At 43.3% G+C, this 15,152-nt stretch overlaps 2 protein-coding genes across 4 annotated transcripts in view; one reads left to right on the plus strand and one right to left on the minus strand.

Moving 5' to 3' along the window:
* Positions 1-1,204: 1,204 nt before the first annotated feature.
* Positions 1,205-9,318, minus strand: NDUFB9 (NADH:ubiquinone oxidoreductase subunit B9). Of its 2 annotated transcripts, none has more exons than XM_040261847.1 (4): positions 9,154-9,318; positions 5,457-5,649; positions 4,776-4,889; positions 1,205-1,858 (listed from the first exon to the last, which is right to left on the minus strand). In XM_040261847.1, the coding sequence occupies exons 1-4, from the start codon at positions 9,252-9,254 to the stop codon at positions 1,727-1,729; spliced, it is 540 nt and encodes a 179-aa protein (XP_040117781.1). In that variant the 5' UTR covers positions 9,255-9,318; the 3' UTR covers positions 1,205-1,726. The 2 variants fall into 2 exon arrangements, with proteins under 2 accessions (XP_040117781.1, XP_040117782.1); XM_040261848.1 differs by having other exon boundaries at positions 9,269-9,307.
* TATDN1 (TatD DNase domain containing 1) overlaps positions 9,315-15,152 on the plus strand; it is a 30,939-nt gene continuing 25,101 nt past the window's right edge. The window contains exons 1-2 of one of the 2 annotated variants that reach the window (XM_040261846.1): positions 9,315-9,411; positions 14,837-14,902. In XM_040261846.1, the coding sequence (XP_040117780.1) occupies positions 9,390-9,411; positions 14,837-14,902 (88 nt within the window). In that variant the 5' untranslated portion in view covers positions 9,315-9,389. The remainder of the gene's footprint in view (positions 9,412-14,836; positions 14,903-15,152) is intronic. The other variant, XM_040261844.1, reaches the window with a different exon arrangement.

A 15,152-nucleotide genomic window follows, 5' to 3' on the forward strand; every position in this document is an offset into this window, starting at 1 on the left:
AAGCCAGCCTCTTAGTTGGGTCAGTTGAAAGTGCTCCTTTGGGACCGAACCTCCTAAGGAGAAAGAGCCTGGCAGGTCCCCCAGGGCCTGCAGATCTCTGTTGGTGCTAAGCTTCAGCTACATACTCTTATGCTTTAATACATAACTGCATTGGATGTGAAAGAAACATAGCCTGTATAGTCACTGTTCTATATATTAACATTTAACACTGCTGTGATTGCTCAAGGACATTTTATGTTATGGCTTTAAAGCAAAGGCATGATTATTAGAAACTATTTAAGCTTTTTTTCTTTGAAAAACAAGCTCCTTTACAGAATATAAGCAACAGTAGTGCCTGTGGTTTAGCCCACCAATCTTGATGACTAAAAGTAGCTGATGCATTGTGCATATGATGCTTGAGATGGTTTTTGCAAAAGCAGAAATCACTGCAAGGTAATTACGTTAGATCAAAGTGGTATTTTAAACCTTTGAAATAAATGGATGTAACTGTACCTTGGTACAGCTTTTCACTTGTTTAGTTTTTAAACGTTAGTATAATCTGAATAAATTTAATATAAAATGTTGCCAAATTCAATGTAGAAAGAATGTGACAAAACACCTTGGGTAGTTCTGTTTGTGTTTTTGCATATTGTAAAAGCAGTGTCACAGCTAAAAAATAAAGAAATTGTTTCTAAAGGTAAATTATTGTGGTTTAGTTGCTAGTTTGTACTGAGAGTTGACCTCTCCCTGTGCAGTTTTTTGTTCTAAACTTGTATAAATAACAATTGTGTAACGTGTCTCCCTTCTACCTTGTAACAGTTGCTTCAGCCTACATTATAAATAAAGAACCACTAGAAAAAAAAGCCCTGCATTTCACGTCTTATTAAAATTCAGGCTGAGGTCTTGGTCAAATGTTAGAAGATGGGCTGAAACTCAGATTGAGCTTAGAAAACTGACATCCTTTCTGTGCACCCTAAGAACACTTAGTTGCCTGACCTAAGTGTTAGGTTTCAGTGAGTTTAATGTTAACAGTTCCAGTGAGTTACCAAGAACAGAAACTAGCTGGGTTTGGCTGAATTTTTTAAATGGCTTTACCTTTAGGAAAAAAAAAAAAACTTCATTTAGTTTTTGCCACCCTTACCTTTGTGTCTGCAGACAATCCAAGCTACAGTAGAGAAAGCAAAGCTGGGAAACTGCCTTTGAAATGACTGTCACAAAAGTGCCATTCAGATCAAACTTTAATCCCAGCCACCAAACTCCAATCCTGAGAACCCCATAAACTGCATGGTTATTTGCTGACTGTGTGCTTCTTAAGAGTGTCCTTTAATCAAAGCTAAAATTCCATGAGTGGAATCCAGGAAACAGAAAAGATACCTTACACCCTCACTACTGCCAGGCTTTCTCGTCTTAGCCTCTTATGCCTTCCACTCATTATAGCTGAGTTAAGCCTTCAACTCGTTTATTCAAGTACACCTTGTATCTCGTTCTGCTGTGCAGTTTTCCCTTGATAGCATATTTATCAATATGACTTAATGGGGAAGAACAGAACACGTCTGACCGACTACATTTCACATACTTTTCTTTATATGCATAATTGCTAAGAAAATAACAGTGGCCCAATCGCCTGGCATGTCACTCCTCTGAAGAACACGTCAGTCATACCAGGTGGAGTTATTTTATTAGGGCAAGTGTGTGTCCTGTTAACTCCTCTCACTTGCGAGTGTGACTGTGAGGCATCTTCCTCTCTCTACATGGGCCGCTCCCGGGGTCTGGTCACGATATGCCACCACAGAGGGGGCAAGTCACCTTGCTTTCGGGCTGGGGGCAAAGCTTCAGTTCGGGGACCACCAACTGGGGTTTCCTCCTGCAGCTGCTTCACCTGGAAGAGGGTTAAGGAAGGAACAATTAGAAAAGGAGTCGAACTGACGGCCCGACCTCTCCGCTGTGGAGCAGTGTCAGCGTTGTTTCTACTGTGTCACCTGACACTCTGATCCTCACTACAGAAAAGGGTTGTTTATACAGAACTGCATTGTTTTTATGCCCATATTTTAACTCAGATACCAAAGCTGTTCTCCTTCACAGTTTTCCCATTCTTAAAACAGCAAAGCTGAGAACAAACCCTCCTATCCCACCTCCTACTCATTAAGCGAAACTCTGACAATTACTACTCCAAGTTCCCCTTTTTATGGCCCCTTCACCTGACCACCCCGCCATGTTCTCCTGTCTCTGCAAAGTGGTCTCCAAAAGCACTGTTAAGAAACCTCTATTTGAATGCATTAGGGATTAATTTAAAAGCCTTCCAGACAGCAATCAGGTACAAACGGGCTCAGTCCTGCCCCCTGCTGCCCAGCTACCCCTTGTTCCAGCGAACCTCCAAGACCACCACTGTCCTAACAGAGGAGGAGACCCAAGGCACCCACTTTCCAGAGCCATGATTTTTTGAACCTCCCTACAGAAAACTAATTCTGGGTTGTGGCAAACCTGGGCCACAGTACATGTGCTGTTTAATAATGTCGATGGGATTAATAAAGGAGGAAGGTTTTGGGGAGAGGTTACCAAAGCAGTCAACTGCAGAATGAATCTGCTGCTCTCCATGAACACACACACCTCAAGTTGCCAAATGCTCACATACTTCTTGGAAAACACTGCCCTCCTTGATCACAAAATCATGACTTCAAGTAACCTAATATCCCAGTAACTAGTGTCCTCTTCCAGCTCATTTACTTAAAGGCCCCTTGAAAATAACTTCTTGAACTCACAGAGGCTACCAGTTCCCACGTGCTCCCACCTAACTTGCCCTTCTCTGCATCAGTCTCCTGTGTACTTCCCTACTTGATCCAGCTAGATTCCATCACGAAAATCACTACCTGTGGAGTAACTCCAATTCCTTGTCGCTCCTGACAGAGAACAGCCACACCGTCTACCTTCAGGCCTGCACCCGTACAGCTTAGTACTGCTAGAGAAAAGAAATTCTCAAACAAACTGGAGTCACAACGTATCTATTCCCAGCCGCAATGGGCCTTTAGCACCCCATGGCAATCTTCCTGCTCCTCTCCAGCAAGCTCATCCTCTGGCCCACGATTATCACACCCTTTCCGTGTTCTACAAAAATGCTTTGCCCACTCCCTGGCTTTTCCTTATTTCACTTAAAAAAAAGAGAAGCCAGCACATCAAAGTCTGTCATGTCCCCATTATCAAAACTTCTAGCCCAAAAGTATTTACCTACAGCTTCTGTCCAATAAGAATGGAGGAAGAATCCCTTCTCCTTTCAAAGGCCCCCACACAGGCTCAGGATCCTTAAAATTTTTCCTTCTGTACCTGTTCCATCTCGAATCGGCATTCCCAGACTCTCCCTCACCCTAAATCTCACCAGCACATATGCATTATTATTTATTTTAAAAGAAAGTAATCTCTCAGTCTCTAGTTACTGCCCCATTTCTTTGTTCTCCTCAGCAAATGTTCAAGAGCCATCTCTCCCTCCCATTTCCTCCTCCTCAGCTGCCAATCGATCTTTGTGTGACAGGTAGCTCAAGTCAGGGCCACTAATGCCCTTTCTGTAACTAACACCTTTCGACGTTATTTCTAGGATCCTAGCGCACATCAAAGATGATTGGCCCTGGCCACTATTCCTGAAACACTTTCTCTTGGATCTAAGGATCTCAAACCTTTCTGTGGCTCTCTGCCAACCTCCACTTAATCCAGTTCCTCTGCTGTGGAGAGGGAACTGGGAAGAGGCCCCCTATTCCCCCTTCTGTGGCTTTCAAAACAATTGATAAGGCCCACATTTCTATTCTGAGACCAAATCTCTCTTCTGAGTTCCAAATCTGCACATCCAAAGTCACCCTCTGACACTTGCACCAGGTGTCTCACAGGATTCTCAACTTTAACATTTTTAAACATTTAAAACTGAACACCTGATTGTCCTCTGACATGTTTTTTCTTCTCTTCCCTATCTCAATAAACACCACCACCAAACTCCACATGTTGAAGCTTAAAACCTGGAAATCATTCTTGATTCTTCCCTGTCCTTCACTCCACACGGTCCTCCCCACCCCAATCCAATCCCTCTTCACATCCCTGCAAACAAAATCCTAAAGCTGCTTCCCTCCACATCCACCATGCCCATCCTAGTGCTAGTTGTGTAGTCTTTGGACTAAACTACTCCAGTAACCCAAATTAGTCTTCCCTTCTCCACTTGCCCTCTCCAATTTATTTTTCACACTACAGCAAGACTGAATTTTTTTAAAAATAAAAATCAGGGCTTCCCTGGTGACTCAGTGGTGAAGAATTCACCTGCCAATGCACTAGATACAGGTTCAATCCCTGATCCAGGGAGATTCCACATGCTACAGATCAACTAAGCCCGTGTGTCACAAGTATTGAGGCTGTGCTCTAGAGCCCAGGAGCTGCAGCTACTGAAGCTGACATGCCCTCGAGTCCATGCTCAACAACAAGAAAATCACCGCAATGAGAAGTCTGCAAACGGCAACTAGAGAGTACCCCTGCTTGCCGCAACTAGAGACAAGTCCTCATAGCAATGAAGACCACGCACAGCCAAAAAATGAGTAAGTTTTAAATACATGTATCAGTCATCACGAGTGGAAAATACCCAACGCGCTCGTGGAGAAGGTTAATATAAAGGGAAGTTAAGCAAAGGGTTACAGAGGGGAAGGAGGAGAGAAACAAAATTTAACAGAAAAGCCCAAAGACCAGGAAACACATTTAACCTATTTCTAAGGTGGTTGTAAATGTTGTATTGAACACAACCTGAAAGAGAAAGTATAGGCAAGACTCACCTCCCGCTCCCAGCTCTCCCTCCGCAGTTTCTTCCACTGCTCTCTCTTAGCAAAGTAGTCAGGATACATCGCTTTCTCCGAAGGATGCCAGTCATCTAAGCACCACTCGGGAACCTGTTAGGAGGGGAAATCACAGCGTCATTCCACAGAGCACATTTACATGTCACAGGGAGGGCCTTCTCAGAAAACAAAAATCAATGCATTTTTATAACAATTCTAAGTACCAGAGTTGCTTCTGACACTAAGCCATAAACAGCAGAGGACCAAAATAAAGGAGAACACCTTAGACTGAAACCACCTAGGGCTGTAAAACAGCAAGGTCAGTCCAAAGAGAACTGGCATCGTCCCTCCCCTACCTGAGCTCTCTGAACATCCAACGTGGCTTTATGTTATTTGGAAATACCACTTAGAATACTAAACACCAATTGAAACTGCTTAACTTCAAGACCCAAAAACGAGTTATTTACCCATTCCTTAAGCACTTTCCTTTGTCAAATAGTTTACTGCAAGACCCTGGCTCTGAGTTTGGAAAGAAAAGTCTTGATGGCATCTGGGAAAGAGAAAACTTGACACTGAAAAAAACTGTGTAACTGTCAGAAAAGAAGTCTACCTGCCCTTAAACAGGCGAGTGGTTTCCAGGGCTGAGGTTTGAAATTCGACACACCTGTGGTCCTCACCTACCTTGTAACACTCGTATCTCTCATAGGAGGTGCCCCCCGGAGACTCAGGGAAGATGTACGGCTGAGGATGCTGACCATGCCAGAATTCTTCCTCTGCCTCCCTCAGCAGCTGGGTGGCCTTCACCATGTCCTTTTCATTCTTATGTTCATCAAACCGGGCTCTCAACAAGCAAGCAAAATACCGGTATTTATCCCTTAAACCAAAATGGTTTTGGAGATTAGAAATGTAATCTACTCAATCGGGCAGTAGAACTACCTGATAAGAGGCAGTACTTCCACTAATGCCTCCCAGGTGAGTAGTGCAACTTCCCAGCCCCTCCCCGGGCCCTGTCAATGGAGTGGCCGCATCATCATGACAGCTTTCTTGGCAGTCCCCCCCAAACACCAGGAGCAAAAACTATTGTATTAATACACACAGCCTATTAATAAGCACAGCCTAACCTCTTTCCCCATCTCCTCTATAGGAGGATCATTCAGTTCATTGGATGACAACTTACTGAACTTCCTCCTACCTTGTGCTAGACACTGAGCTAAACTCTGGACACAGAGATGTGGAAGGCAGATATTAACATGGTGGCAACAGTGTGGCTCAAAACAGACCTGGGTTCAAATTCTGAATTTGACACTAGCTCCATGACCTTAGGCAAGTTCTGGTCAGGTTCTAGAAAGTGTTAGTGAAACTGTTCCTCACTCGTGCCTGACTCTTTGCGACCCCATGGACTGTAGCTCACCAGGCTCCTCTGTCCATGAGATTTTCCAGGCAAGGTTACTTGAGTGGGCTGCCATAGATGCAGAGATCATTTATGGGGCTTAAAAATTTTATTATTAATTTTTAAAACAATAGTTGATTTACAATGTTGCATTAGTTTCTGGTGTACAGCAAAGTGAATCAGTTATACATACATACATACATACATATAGTTTTTCATATTCTCTTCCATTATGGCTTACTATAAGATACTGAATATAATTCCCTGTGCCATACAGTAGATCCTTGTTATAGACAATAGTCTGTATCTGCTGATCTCAAACTCCTAATTTATACTTCCACCCCAACTTCCCCTTTGGTAACCATAAATTTGTTTTGTCTGTTTCGTAATTAAATTCATTTGTATATTTTAATTCCAAATATAAGTGATACCGTATTGGTCTTGTCTTTTTGACTTACTTCACTTAGTATAATCATCTCTAGGGTCATCCATGTTGCTACAAATGGCATTATTTCATTCTTTTTTATGGCTGAGTAATAACAGGGCTTTGATAATACAGGCCATAGATGGTAAGGGCCTGAAGCAGGCCACAGTGATGGATGGTGACAGGAGAGAAATATTCAGACTACAAATTTATGAGAGCAGGCTATGGAGTCGGATTGCTTAAGACTGAATCTTAGCTCTGCAGTTACTAGCTGTGTGATCTAGGGTAAATTACTTCAAGTCTTCAGGCCATGGGTTCCTCCTCCATTAAAATGTTAATGAAGAAGTGAAGTGAAGTCACTCAGTCATGTCCGACTCTTTGCGATCCCATGGACTGTAGCCTACCAGGCTCCTCTGTTCATGGAATTCTCCAGGCAAGAATACTGGAGTGGGTTGCCATTTCCTTCTCCAGGGGATCTTCCCGTCCCAGGGATCGAACCCAGGTCTCCTGCATCGCAGGCAGACGCTTTTATCTTCAGGCTGTCCTTAAAAATGCTATAAGCTAAAACATATAAACACACTTCACACAGTGCTGGGTACATCCTCAGTGCTCAATGTCAACTACTAAGATTATTACAGTGGGAAGAGAATTTACAAAAATCAGGGTCCAGTTGTACACGGCATGTAAGTATGTATGTGTATGACTCTGGCAGAGGGGTAAGTTTTGAGCCCCTGAAAATAATACTAAGACTTAAAGCTGAGTGACTATATTACTAGTAATGTCATTAGCTGAGGCAGGGAATTTGGGAAGAGTGTCAAAATGAGGCAGTGAAAACAAAAGTAAGTTCAGCTTCAGAGCACTGTAGGTAATCTAACAAATAGTTGGAAATACAGCTCTAGAGACAAGTCTCAACAATAGATGAGGCTGCACAGCGTATATACAGCAATAACCAAGTTTCTAGGATGGACCCATGCAGAACAAATAGCACTGTGAGGGCAAATGGAAGAAAAAAAATATCAGGAAAGTACAGACAAAAGATGTTAGGAAATTTAAAGGAACATTGAGTTAGTGTTATCATGATAACTACATTTATCCTTTCCTCCAAGGCTAATATTAATATTCCCAGATGCAGTTCAGCACTGCCTAAATTCTTGATGGCTTGACTTCCTTCATCTTATAAAACTGATAATTCTCTATGCTGTTAACATATGTCCATCTTTCCCATTAATCTGCAACAGCCGAGAAAAAAGCCTTGTTAATATTTATTTATTCATCAGCCAGCACAGAATCTGAACGGCAAATTCTGTCATGAATAAAAAAATTTAGGAAGGTAACGAACCCTACAGCCTTGAACCTGGCTATCCTGCTGCTTAGCAAAGAGAAGTAAGTCGATGACGTACAATCATCCCAAATATATAAAATCTGGGCTTCAAGGATGCCCTTCACAGCTTTTCCAGACATACTCAGTTTCATATTGCTTAGAAGTTTTCCTCAGAAGCCTTCTCCTTAGACTAGGTTTTAGGATTCTGCTAAGGGAGTAGAGGCCTTGCATTCATATATATCTTGGGATGTTACCCCAGGATCACAAAAATCCATGTTTTAAGATTGTGTTCTAAGATTGTGTTCTAAGACTGGTTCCAAATGGACAAGAGAGGAAAGAAAAAAATTATGTGGGAGGTAAAGAATTCTGTGGGATGAAGCTAACAAAAAGGACTGGATGAAGTTATAAAGAGGAAAGCTGATGGGGGGGGGGTGGTGGTGATGATGATGCTTTGGAGTTAAGACACCTGAGTTTTAATCCTGGCTAGGCCACTTACCAGCTACAGGGCCTTGAGCAAGTTATTCTCTTGCCTTTTCTCATCTATAAAATAAGGCTGCTGCTGTTGCTAAGTCACTTCAGTCGTGTCCGACTGTGTGTGACCCCAGAGACGGCAGCCCACCAGGCTCCGCCGTCCCTGGGATTCTCCAGGCAAGAACACTGGAGTGGGTTGCCATTTCCTTCTCCAATGCCTGAAAGTGAAAAGTGAAAGTCACTGAGTCGTGTCCAACTCTCAGCGACCCATGGACTGCAGCCTACCAGGCTCCTCTGTCCATGGGATTTTCCAGGCAAGAGTACTGGAGTGGGGTGCCATTGCCTTCTCCATAAAACAAGGCTAAATCATCTCTAACTTCCAGAGGTGCGAGGATTAAAGAAAAGAACGGACTTGTTATTACTGCCAATATGAGGAAAGCGATCACGAAGGAAGCTATTATTGAGTGAGCGCTGGAGGCACAACAAAGTCCATCTGCGGCACTTTCTTTCTCTTAACTGTTATGCAACCCTCTGCGTGGGTACCGCGTCGTTTTCCTGATTAGAAAACCGAGGCCCGAGCCAGATAAACAAGTTTTCAAGGTCTCCCAGATGTGGGCGATTCGAACCCAGGTCTACAGGCGGGATTTGGGGACGAAAGGCCGCGTTCCCACCCCGTCCCCGAAGTCCTTGAGCCGCCCGGTACCAAGGGCCTCTCGGCCTCTGTGGGAGCCCCCGGGGTCACCTCCCCGCACCCTGGGTCCCCATCTCCCACCTGTGGATGCACCATGATTCCAGGTGTCGCAGCGCCCGCTTATAAAGCCGCAGCACCTTCTGCTGGTGGGTCAGATAGGCGGCCGACGACAAGAACGCCATGATAGCCGGCTCACCTTCAGCGGCCCTGGGGGCTCCCGGGAAACCGGATGTCAGCGGCAAGGGGGCGGGGCTGTTTGGGGGCGGGGCGATAGGGGCCGTTTCCGCTTCCGTCGAGGAGAACCTGGGGCTGCAGTCATGAGTCGTTTCAAATTCGTGGGTAAGAGTTTGCCAGGATTTGGGGCATTTCGATTCCCTGGCGTCGCGCATCGCTGCTAGAGGGCCCAGGACGTGAGCTCGCCAGCTCTTTGCCGGGTTGAACGTGCTCTCCGCGGAAGAGGGCGCGGGGAGGCCTCTGGGTGCTGGTAATGTTCTGGTGCTGTCTGGGTGCTGGCTTCACCGGTGTGCTTACTTGTGAAAATTGATGAACTTCGCAGCTATGACTTGTGCTCTTTCCAACATGTTGTTGTATTCAATAAAAAGAAAAAAAGAACAATTACTAAAAAACTCAAGGCCAGACGTTGTATTCGCCTCTAGCCTACGTGCACCTCCCACCCCTTCCCGTTTGTTTGGCGGAGAGGAGGATGGGGTATGGCTTCGAGGGACGCGTTCATTCACTGATTCGTATCATAGTTCATATCACATTTACTGAGCGCCTCTGGTGGGCCAGGCATCGGCCTAGAAACACAGATCTGTCCCTAATCTGCTGGCATCACCATCTGGTGGGGAAACTGGAAGACAATGGGAAGAGAAACAAGTTCTGTATTTGGCAAGTACACTAACCATTCAGCATCGGTAGAACAAGAGAGGAAGAATTCTACAGGAACTAAAGGAGTAAGCGTATTTAGTACCAGGCACTCAGGAGAGGTGGGGGGCTGGGGCGAGGGGAGGGCACGGATATTGTGAGAGCTAGAATTGGAAGGCTGACTTGGGACTTGAATGTGTTGCTGAGTTTAATTTTACTGTGTATAGAGTGGAGGTTCACTGGAGGCTTTTGACAAGGAGCATTCCTTAAGCAAATCGTTGGATGCCAGTTTCACATTGGGAGCCTTGGGCTGTGGGATACAGCAGTGGGTAAAGCAGAGCATGCGCCTTCTTTGTGAACTTTCTAGCCGCTTGAAGTGGGAAAATGACAGCTGTTGTGTAGGTTTGGTAGGTCACAGGGAGAGGCAGGGAAGCGTATCAGAACTTGAGCAAGGGCATTGGAAAAGGGAGAGAGAAATGGGGGAGAGGTACAGATGCAGCATTTAGTGGCTGAGAGTTTATGACAAGGGAGAGTAAACATGATTCAGGGTTGGGATAAATACCTCAATATGAAATGTAAAACTGAAATGGGTGGGAGATGTAAGGAAATCCATTTGGGTTAGGTAAATGTGAGAATCTTACAGGACATCAGGTGGAGACAGTTACTGGTCAGTTGGAAATGTCTTGCATTCAAAGAGGTTAGGATTATAAACTTAGATCTAAGAGTTGTTTTGGGCAGTATTTTTTTTTTTACAAAGATATTGTGCTAAGTATGTGGAATTATAAAGAATCTAGTGGTACAGTTAGTATTCAGGCTGGAGAGGTATGTACAGTCAAAGCAAATGCAGGGGAGAGTGTTTAAGTGGCACCTTAAAGTGCCACAAAAGAGGTTTTTTAAAATACTGTGGGAGAGCCTGGTGTGGGGGACAGGTAGGTCCTCAGAAATTGTAGACACTTTGCAGGTATGGTGTCTCTCAGCCTCTTTATTACAGTCTGTGATATAATTGATGGGGTAGACGGGATGAGAGCCATGAAACACTCCACAAAGAAAAGGAAACACAACTTTTTAAAAGTTTTATGTTTGTAATAAAAACTTAATCCTTGCCTCAACTTATGTCTCTTTAATCCTTTCTCCAGCATCCAGAGTGGTCTATAAAAAAAGTCAGCTACACTTTTTCTTTTGCTTCAGATCTTTTAGTTACTGTCCTCAGGATAGTTGAAGTGCCTTAACATAGCACTGGAGAAGGAAGTGGCAGCCCACTCCAGTATATTCTAGCATGGAGAAGTCCATGGACAGAGGAGCTTGGTGGGCTACAGTCCATGGGGTCGCAAAGGGTCAGACATGACTGAAGTGACCTGGAACACAACACAGCATACAAGCCTTTCTATGGTCTAGTCCTGCCCGCTTTCCCAACCGCATCCTTTTATGCTCTGTAAACACTTGGAGGTGCTGTTTCTTCCTTCTGAAAAGGTTTTAGAGTGGCAGTTTGGGACCATAATGTCCCTTCTGTCTCTAATATCCTCTTGCCTGGTTGATTTTTACCTACCCTTTACTTTACCACATTATTTTATAATTAAAATACTTATGTATCTGCCTTTCCCATTAGTCTACACTCTTTTAAGGCAGATACTTGGTGGTATTTGTCTTTGTTTCCCAGGGGCTTATTTAGTACAGTGACTGTTCAGTGGAAGTATGAATGAGTGGGTAAAAGATGTGTAATCTTAGTATAGGTGGTAAGAAAATTGATAAAGGAATCTCAACTAGATAAGCTAGAAAAGACTTCTTACAGAAGGTGGGTTTAATTGAAACATTTCTTTCTGTATGCTCTTCATTTCCACTCTCCAGGGGTAAACAATGTTTAAACTTTATATCCTTCCATAATTTTTAAATTTATACAGAGACATAAAAATAGCAAACATATCAGATGTCTTTTTATAACAAAAATTGGATCATACTATGCATTCTGTCTTTGTTATGTGAGTTTATTCCATGCCGTTTAAAAAGTTCTGCCTATGACCCACTACACAAATTTCTGCCTATAGTATTCATGAGCAATACTTTGGAAAACAACCTGTTAGACCCATGGACAGTTGTTCCATGAACAAGCTTTACATGTAGCAGTTGCATGAAAAATTACACCAGTGGAGGAAGTTCCCTGGTGGTCTAGTGGGTGGAATTCAGTGCTCTCACTGCCATGGCTGAGGTTCAGTCCATGGTTGGGCAACTGGGATCCCATAAGCCAAAAGGTGTGGCCAACTTTTTTTTTTTTTCAATAATAGAAAAATTAAACCAGTGTTATAAGAGCAATCTTAGATTTTTATTTCGGAAAGCTGACTATCCCCAGGTTGTAATCCTATATTACCCCCTTCTCAAATCGCATAACCAATGGCTGCCTGTGTTTCTAATCTGGGGACGGAGGGCAGGAAGCAGAAGTATTTGTATTTTATGGGAAATATTGCTCCCTCCTAGGAGACACTTCAAGATTGTGTCTTAGGTTATACTTAAGACTAATTTCTGTGACATTGTCTGCATATCATACCACAAGCGACCGTCTTCTCAATCTGAATAGCAATAAGAATATGCTTAATCATTGCAAAGTGGTAAAATTTGGAATGGAGTGGAAGCTCCCTTTTCAATTCTGGTGAGTTCCTGCTCTAAAAAGTAAAGTCACTCAGTCTGATTCTTTGCAATCCCATGGACTCTAGCCTACCAGGCTCCTCTGTACATGGAATTCTCCACTCCAGAATACTGGAGTGGGTAGCCATTCCTTTCTCCAAGGGATCTTCCCAACCCAGGGATCGAACCCAGGTCTTACACATTGCAGGTGGATTCTTTACCAGCTGAGCCACCAGGGAAGCCCTCCTGCTCTAAAACTCACCCACCAAAGGTCACTTAAGGACCCAGAGTGAAGGATCGTATGTAAATCTTGATGCATTTACAGAATTTCTCTGGATGTCTTGTCTTTTAACATTGAAATAATATAGTGCCCTTCTAAAATTAAAGGCTATGTTATCCCCAAGATTTTCCAAAGTAAAATGGATACTCCAGGAAATCTCAGGGTGTTACATTCTCTGGAATACCCCTCATTTGAAAAGCAGAGGTTTAGAAGATGCCCATCTAGTAGCTTCTGTGCTCCCATCAGATGAACCAGTGAGAGAGCAGCTGGCAGTAATTAGTAACAATTACCTCAACCTCAGGTTGATCCTGGGGGGTCAACCAGCTGGGGGCTCTTAGAAACTGTCAGGAGCACTCCCCTCAGTGTGAGGACGAGAAATAAATACAGACATTGCTGGATGCTGGGGGCAGGGGTTGGCAGGGAGGGGAGAGGTTAAAGGAAGAGGGACTGTAAAATCACTCTCCACTGTGAACCTCTGCTCTACAGCACAGTGAATCTCTTCCAGACTTCTACACACACCTGTATTTGGGATGCCCTTTATGTCAGCTTTTGAGCTTTAGCTTTCTACAAGATTTAGATCTTCTGTGGAGCTTTTTCATCATTCTTGCCAAAACTGTTTGTGCTCCTTCTTGGGGCTCTGAAGCACAAAGCTGTGCTTTGGGATTATTACAAAGTGATTACTTACAGGCTTAAAAGTGTATAAAGCTCCTACTATAGTCCAACCATTATGCTAGGTTCTAGGGATAGAGCTTTGAAGAAGATAAACACTTCTTGCCTCATGTTGCTTACAGTCCAGCTTATTTTTGTGTGTGTTTGTTTTAAATTTATTTTTTTTATTGAAGGATAATTGTTTTACAGAATTTTGTTTTCTGTCAAACCACTTTATTCTATATCACAAATGTTGGCAGTTCCTATATAGACTGTAAATTCCTAGAAGGCTGGGACCAAGCCACAGGTCTTATTCATCTCTGTACCCCTAACTCCTTCCATAATATTTGGCATAGTGTTGCTCTTCATAACTGTTTGGTGAATAAAGACAATAATTTATTGCCCTCTCTGCATCTCCACTTGTATTACCCTAATTCAGGTTCTCTTCATTGCAAAGAGGAACTCTTGACTGTTTCCAGATGAACTGTCCTGACTCCATTTGACCCATTCAGATCCCACCTTCTACAAAGACACCAGAAGGAGAGGTCCAGAATACCAGTCTTGGAAGCCATCAGTGCTTCCTGGTGCATCTGGTGTCTTAAAGACAAGTATCTGTGACATGGTTGAGTCTGCCCTTTTCTGGTCACTCCCGTCTCTGCACTTCTCTCCACGATCACTGTGCTGTTTCAGACCCCGGATGCTTGGTTTCTGCTGCTTTCTCTTATCTGCAGTTTCCTGTCTTCTGCTGGGTAACTCCCAACTCATCCTTGAAGATTCAGTTCAAGAGGTGGTTCTTTCTGGAAGCCTCTTTTGGACCAACTAGCAGACTGAGTTGGGTGGTCCTCTTGTGTGTCCCACAGTGCTCGTATCTACTCATGATTTCTCTATTAAAAAAAAATACTTGTTTATTTCAGTACTTAAGATCCTGTGTCAGATCTTAGTTGTGGCACGCTGAATCTCTGGACTCTCTAGTTGTGGCTGGTGGGCTTCGTTGCTTTATGGCATGTGGGATCTTAGTTCCCCAACCAGGGATCGACTTGCATCTCTTGCATTGCAAGGCAGATTCTTGACTACTGGACCACCAGGGAAGTCCCCTAATTGTAATTTCTTAAATGGCTATTAAGGGGTATGCCTTCCCAGTTCTGCAGTGAGTTTCTTGAGAGCAGGACTGCTGGCTTTTATTTGGTATCCCAAGTGTCTATCACAGTGACTGACAAGCAATAGGCACTTAGATTTTGTGTGAATGAATGAATGTGTGAATGAAAAGTAAATGGACCTTTTATTTAAAGTAAAAATTTCAAATAGAGGCCCTTCATGATTATATGTTTGTTTGTTTGTTTGTTTTGCTTTCCACAGATATTGGTATCAACTTGACAGATCCTATGTTCAGAGGAATTTATAGGGGGGTTCAAAAGCATCAAGGTAAACTTTTCTTTTATTAAGCTATTTATGAAGACAGATTTTCTGACTCAAGAGCATAAAAAGCTTAACCCACTCTTAAAACTGAAATATTAAAGGATTTATTGTGCGTCTTGGCTAAAACTATAAACAAAGTGAACCCCGTATCAGCTATATTGGTAAACCACGATCATGAACATGTGTAAAATAGCTATTGTCACAAAATGTTACAAAGTTTACAGCTTTGAACACAGAAATTGAGATAACCATATGC

This window comes from Oryx dammah, unplaced genomic scaffold (assembly GCF_014754425.2).
Source record: "Oryx dammah isolate SB20612 unplaced genomic scaffold, SCBI_Odam_1.1 HiC_scaffold_19, whole genome shotgun sequence".
Classification (NCBI taxonomy): domain Eukaryota; kingdom Metazoa; phylum Chordata; class Mammalia; order Artiodactyla; family Bovidae; genus Oryx; species Oryx dammah.

Coding starts and splice junctions, on each gene's coding strand:
- NDUFB9 (XM_040261847.1), bottom strand. CDS start 9,254: ATGGCGTTCTTGTCGTCGGCCGCCTATCTGACCCACCAGCAGAAGGTG. Junction 5,650..9,153: donor GAATCATGGTGCATCCACAG/GTGGGAGATGGG, acceptor TTTTGGTTTAAG/GGATAAATACCGGTATTTTG. Junction 4,890..5,456: donor AGAGATACGAGTGTTACAAG/GTAGGTGAGGAC, acceptor CCCTCCTAACAG/GTTCCCGAGTGGTGCTTAGA.